This window comes from Eimeria mitis, genomic scaffold (assembly GCF_000499745.2).
Source record: "Eimeria mitis Houghton genomic scaffold, Emh_scaff3294, whole genome shotgun sequence".
In the NCBI taxonomy this organism is placed as follows: domain Eukaryota; phylum Apicomplexa; class Conoidasida; order Eucoccidiorida; family Eimeriidae; genus Eimeria; species Eimeria mitis.
Window position 1 is genome coordinate 1 of NW_024015232.1, and position 6,209 is coordinate 6,209.

At 50.0% G+C, this 6,209-nt stretch overlaps 2 protein-coding genes across 2 annotated transcripts; one reads left to right on the forward strand and one right to left on the reverse strand.

Annotated features, from left to right (window-relative positions):
* Positions 1-1,637: 1,637 nt before the first annotated feature.
* EMH_0064450 (uncharacterized protein) lies at positions 1,638-3,128 on the forward strand (the record flags this gene model as incomplete). Its single annotated transcript, XM_038022567.1, has 2 exons — positions 1,638-1,678; positions 2,024-3,128. 2 exons carry the CDS (start codon positions 1,638-1,640, stop codon positions 3,126-3,128), a joined length of 1,146 nt encoding a protein of 381 aa, XP_037878421.1.
* Positions 3,129-4,813: 1,685 nt separating this feature from the next.
* Positions 4,814-5,950, reverse strand: EMH_0064470 (CWF19-like protein 1, related; the record flags this gene model as incomplete). The annotated part of the gene is made up of 3 exons (XM_038022568.1): positions 4,814-5,110; positions 5,326-5,448; positions 5,774-5,950. 3 exons carry the CDS (start codon positions 5,948-5,950, stop codon positions 4,814-4,816), a joined length of 597 nt encoding a protein of 198 aa, XP_037878422.1.
* Positions 5,951-6,209: the final 259 nt, after the last annotated feature.

The window sequence follows — 6,209 nt, forward strand, 5'->3', positions numbered from 1 at the left end:
GCGCACAGCGGCAACGGAGAGAAACCACGCGCGTGCCCACAAAGCACAGACCGGTCTAGTGGAAATGCATCAACCACACAGAAAATCCCTAGCAAGCAATATTTGTAAGGCTTCCGCACGTCACCACTGCCTGTGGTGTACGTTTCTGCGGCGTGTTGCGTTGGGATGCATATCTCTACTTGCGTGCAGGCTGGCTACTGAGGGGCAAGCAAGCGCTCCACAACTGTCTATAGTGTTTGTATATGAAGCGAAATTGGCTTGGTTGTGCATCCATGCTGGGTTGCTTTGGAGCACGAGTTGCAGCAGGGCGCACTCCAGCTCAGCTCGCCTCCGTTCCTTTGACTACAGGCCTTTGGGCCGCCAGGACGAGGATTCAACGCGGATTCAAGCAGAGGTCTGGTGCATTTTGAAAACTGGTATCTAGTTTGACTAGGGTGGAGCTCGCGACACTCCCCGAACAATATAAAGAACTCCAGTTACGCACATGCAGATTTATTCCAGCCCATGATAAATGCAACGTTGCCGGCGACCGTTCAACACTTACTTGGTTTTCCGCAGATCATCCTGCACGCAAGTAGAAGTACGTGTAAGAATATCACAGAGACGCTACAAGAACTATGGCGCCATGACCGTCTTCTTCACACATCGAGGACTGCCGTCAAAACAGCGATGCCCTGTGTCTAAAGTTAGGTTTCCCTGTCTTCCAGCACTTGATATAACCTAATGTTCTTAAAATTTCGGATCCACGCTTCATAGCACGGCGCGGTGCCATGTACGTACTAGTGGAGGAGTTCTGCTGTTCCACCACCAGGACGAGGAGGGCAAATGAGTAAGACATATTCAGCGGTAAAACGAGTTCCCACGTACACACAAATGCACTTTTAGGAACAAAACTTCACTGGAAAAGTATATACGCGGCTGCTACATATGCCTCTTAGAGCTGAGTTCTGGTGCGTACACGAGCGCGCTCGCTCACGCCATTTTGCCTCGCACACTGCAGCCGCCACAATGACAACGTGGGGTAAGTCATTGCAATCTATTGGAGTAAATGGTGTAAACATTGGAGTAATTCCGAGTTTTGTTTGTCATCCTCTATTCATTTTTATCAGTAGGTCGACAAACACATCGGGGGCTCCCCGTGACTCAGCAGGTCTTGGGACAGGCTTCCGCGGGAGCCTGTTATTTGCCGTTGTTGCACCTTCCGTCGACATTCATCCTCCCCCAAAGCTGGAGTATATTCTATTTATGACTCTTTTTCCGAAGATCCTGCCTCTTCTAGAGCTGTACAGGTCTGGGACGTGCCGTCAATAGCCCGCTCCAGCGTGGGCGTGCCTCGTTTCGGTACGTCTTTGCATGTACACTGAGAATAACTGAATTTTAGCATCTGATTAGTTAAAACCGCACATTATCATTCACATGTTGTGTATCCTTTTGGTATATGTCTTCTACTTTTTTCAGCTGCTCTTCTGGGGGCCCCTATTGGTGGAGTTGTGACGTTTCATTGTGGTGCAGGCAGGCGGAAAGGATAGCACCATTGGAGTAACCCTACGGATGCTGTATACATCCTCATCCGTCGTATATCAGGACAATATATTTCTGTTGATATACGGGCTCTGAGATCTGGCGAACGCCACAGAATGAAGCCAACAGGGGAGGAACGATGCGCAGAGCTGACCGAGTACGGCGAGCACGCTATCTTCATTTTATACATGCATTTTGGACATTAAGAAGCTTTTTCATTGAATACACTCTCGAGCTCTTCTGTGTTCATCAGCTGCGCCTCCTTGAGCAACACTTTGAATTCTGAATGCAACCGATCGGCTGACTTATATATATATATATATATATATATATATATATATATATATATATATATATATATATATATATATATATTGTATATATGGTTTCCGACTGTTTCATTCGCTGTAGCGTCCATATCTGTATTGCCTGTCAAATTTTCAAGGGCTGTACATCCGTCTGCGTGTTGTTTTTTGTCTTCTCTGTCTACGTTGCTGTTCAGGTTGGACTATGCGCCTCAGCAAAGCACGGGTGTTGCTGTAACTGTCGATGAGCTGCAGCATCCAGCAAAAGACGCTGCGGTGACTGCAGCAGAGAAAACTCCGCAAACTCTGAATGCTTCAAAGTGCGCTCCCCGGGGCAGTGGGTGGAATAGTGTTGGCCGCCACTTCCGAGCGGAGGTGATGAAGATTCTTCGCCTGCAGATAGACTGCGGTTTGTACAACAACGACTGGCGGCTGGTGTATGGGGGGAGCTCCTTGGTTTGCCTCCACCCCTGTGCGTTGCTGGTGGTACGCGCGGCTGCTGTCATAGGCCATCTGACGGCATTGATCTTCGAGAACTTTTATAATGAATTGCTGTTCTTCACAACCTGGACAAACCTGATTTCTCTCGTGGCCTTCTTTCTCTCCACTGTAACCAGCATAGTTGCAGTCTGTTCTCTCAGCGATCAGGGGCGTCTGGCCGAAACAGATGGAGGGTTGGATCCCTGCGCCAAAGCTGCGCCTCGTCGTGGCCTTTTATCTTTTTTTCACGATGTTGCTACAGCATACAGGCAACTCCTGAAACAGAGGGCAGAGCTCAGCTGCATGGGCTCCCCTTCAGACTCCAAGGACCTCCAGCTGCGCGGATGCTGCGCTTTCCGGCGGCCTTTCAGTGGTAGCCCTCGTCGCCCTGCTTTGGAGGCGTTGCTGTGCTCGCATGATATCGCGTGGAGTTTTGCACTCCCCATGAATACCGTCATGTTTCTGGTTTACTGGATACTGCTGTATCCGCAGGGGAGCCATTCACGGCTGTGGACTACGGTGTATCTGCACCTCTGTTGCCCCATAGCAACCTGGCTGCTGGCTCTTCTCTCCAGAGCGCCGTACCGACTCTCCCTGCTTCCTCTCGGAATCCTGCTTGGTGTATTCTACTCAGTTTTGATTGCCATTTTGCAATGCTTCGGCATTGGCTTCCTGTACTGGTTTCTGAATTTTCAGAAACGTCCTGCTCTTGCCTGCGGGATGAGCGGCTGCACGGTGTTTGTGCTGACCCCGCTTACTGCCTGCTTAGCTTTCCTCGTATTGCACCGCAACTACCTCGGTGTCTTCCCTGCAAACAAGTGAAGGACTGAGCTGGCGTTGGAACCCCATCACGAGGCATATCTGCGCCTGACTCGCCTGATGCTGCACCGATGTTCGCGGATACCGTCTCCTGTGTCCTGTGAAACAATTTCGTATTGATGCTGTGTTCCCTCTGATGCTGTCACTGATGTATGTGGGCGCGCGCAGCTGCTGCTGCGTTGCTCAATAAGTTTCCCTCCATGTTTCCAAGAGAGCGCCAGGAGGCGTTTTTCAATATTGATTGGTGTTTATTTCACATACATTCTGTTTCTACTTGCAGCGTTCTTTTTTTGTGGAGTATGTGTCCGGGTGCTGACCGTTGCGAGGAAAGGGGTTTTCATGAAGCGGGAGATATCTTTTTCTATGGGGTTTTTTTGAAGGCTAACTGCCGTCCAGTGGAACAGGACGGTGTACCCGTCCTGCGGTGTTTTCTTACTGGAGGCTCCCTCTATACAGAAGGCTTAACTGGATGGCCGCGAGCATCCAGTCTGAATTGTTTTTACACTTGAGTGGTCTCCAAAGACGTCATGCCAACTACAACAGAACTTCTTCCCCGTATGGAGCGCCTGGGGCAGACAACGCGCAGATGCTTGCAGGTCCAGCTGTACCAGATAAGGTGTTTTTCTGCGCCGCTGGTACTGCTGCGACGAGCTGCGCAGTTTATTGGATGGATTTTTCTCCTTTCGGGAGGACTTCTTTCACTGCAGTTTCATAACATGGCTTTTTCACTTCTTTTGTTTCCTCTGTCTGTCTACTTTTCGCAGCTCTCCCTTGATACCCCTGCCTTCAGGCCACTGCATAGAGTAAAATGCAGCATCTTAACAGCAGCATAGGCTTCGTCGGCAGCCAGAGAGATAGGCACGCACACAGCTAGACAGCGAGGGAGATAATAGCTAGGCGAGGAGAGGAGAGGAACAGGAAGTAAGGGCTCGCAAAACAGACACACATATACGGCGAGAATGAAGGACAACCGACAGCGAAGAAGGCCCAGAGGCACCTGAGCTGCCTTAGCCTGGCACGTTATAAGCTCTCAAGCCAGCAGGAAGGACAGTACCGACGGGCATCGGTAGCGTTGCACCCCATGGGTTGAATAAGCTTTGATAAGTTATCATAAATAAGCTGTTTCTACACCACCTGCTCAACTGGCAATGAGAGATGCGTTTAGTTCTGATACAAACTGAATATACTGCATTCCGTCACAGTAAACTGCCGCACGGCCGGGAACTCGTCCAGCATTTGCAACAAGTGCTGTGCTGTGCCTTTGAAACAATGACGTGAAATAAACGCGGATTCCGCGAAAAAAACTCTTAAACAACCTTATACACTGCCACCTGCTCACTCGCTGCAGCACGCAGCTTCCCTGCATCCTTTTCTGCGATCCGTCACTCAAGCACGCAGCAGGCCTGGCCTGTACCGAGACAGCCGCACAGCGGCAATGGAAAAGCCAGTGCAGCAGTTGGCACTGAAGGATGAAGCTATAAGTTGATCCCTAGAAGGCTTCGCTCTCGGTGGAGCTAGTGTTGCCAAAAAGTTTCAGCTTGAGGCAATTGCCGTCTCGTTCGTACAGAGGCAGAGGCAACTGTGAAAGCCGCTGCTCTTTAAAAAGAAATATAGGTCTCGGCAGATACGCCGGAATTGCTAGCTGCTGCTGCTTGCAGCAGCATGCCATTGCTGTTGAGTTGCTGCTACTAGTTGGTAGTCACAATTTGACGGAGCGCAGCAGCTAGCTTCTCCTCTTGGTCCTTGGGTACAAGACAACTCTGCCAGTTGACTTTATCCTTCTCTCCTAACAACTCCGCCATAACTTCTCTGCCGAAGTTCATCGGAATCTTCCCGCTATCTCTCCCTGACTGTACATGCAAGTACCGCTCAATTGACTGACCCCGCGCGGTGCAGACGCCCGGTAACTCCAAATAGAAATACCCCACATTTGGGTCCTTTGCCAGCTCTGCTAGCGCAGTTATATCCGACGAACTAGGAAGCTTCTGCAGCGCAAGGCCAGCCCGCCGCCCGCGTTTCTACGTACAGATACAGAAAAGGAAACACACACAACACACAAAACAAAGATCCACCTGTAATCCTGATACTGCATAAAAGGCTAAGTAAGGAGTATTTTTGCACTGAAATATGTCGTTCAACTGTGAGACACGGAGAAAGTTTATAAACATAAGGGAGAGAAGAATATGATGAATTGCTTCACCTCAAACAACTCCCCCGATTGCAGGGCCTGAGAACGGTCGCAGGGAATGAGCTGCAGCTGACAGTGCATCGCCTTTGTGGTCTTCATCGGAACATACCGCTCGTACACAACCAAGTCCAGATTCTGCAGGCATTCAAACCATAAACCCCCCAAACCACTAACATATAAACCCTAAAACATGTATTGCTTGATGCGGCAAGCCGCCTTGGGTCCTTGTAGCCCGGAACTCCACCGTAATATTCTATCACAACAACATATATCTCAGCCAGAGAGAAACCTGCCGAGCGTTGCTGTCATGCTCATGAATAAAAAGACGGGGAGTTCAGCTAGATGCAGGATATAAACCTCTTAGTGAGACTGCATGAAGAGCCTCGGTTCAATAGGCAGCAGCTGATCAAGTCCTAAAGTTTGAGCTACGTTTCAGGTTGGTGAGAGAGTGCGTCTTCACCTGTTTGTGGAAAGCCTTGCGAGCGGCAAGCAAAAGTTCCGCTGCCTCTTTCCGTGTGTCCAAGTCAGCGTAGGCTAGAGAGGGTAAGTGAGCAATAGGTATCAGAAGCATATGAAGAGAGGTGAGCCCCCCCTTCGGTATTGCTGTATACAGACGGTCCGCTATGTCTACAATCATGTGCTTCTCAACCTGAGGATTCGCCAGGCAGAACCAGCAGTCTGCATGTGGCTCTGTGGCAATCACATCGCTGCACTTCACTCGCTTCTCCCCAGCAGGTCTATCGAAGGGAATCTTATCGTAGTACAAACGCAACCGAAGAGCGCGGCCTCCACCCTCCAGCTGGCCAGTCGCTTCTGCTGCTTTCGCGGCGCATTTGGGGTCAACATACACCACATACCTGCACACACCAGCAACACAAACAAACCCACAGGCCCTT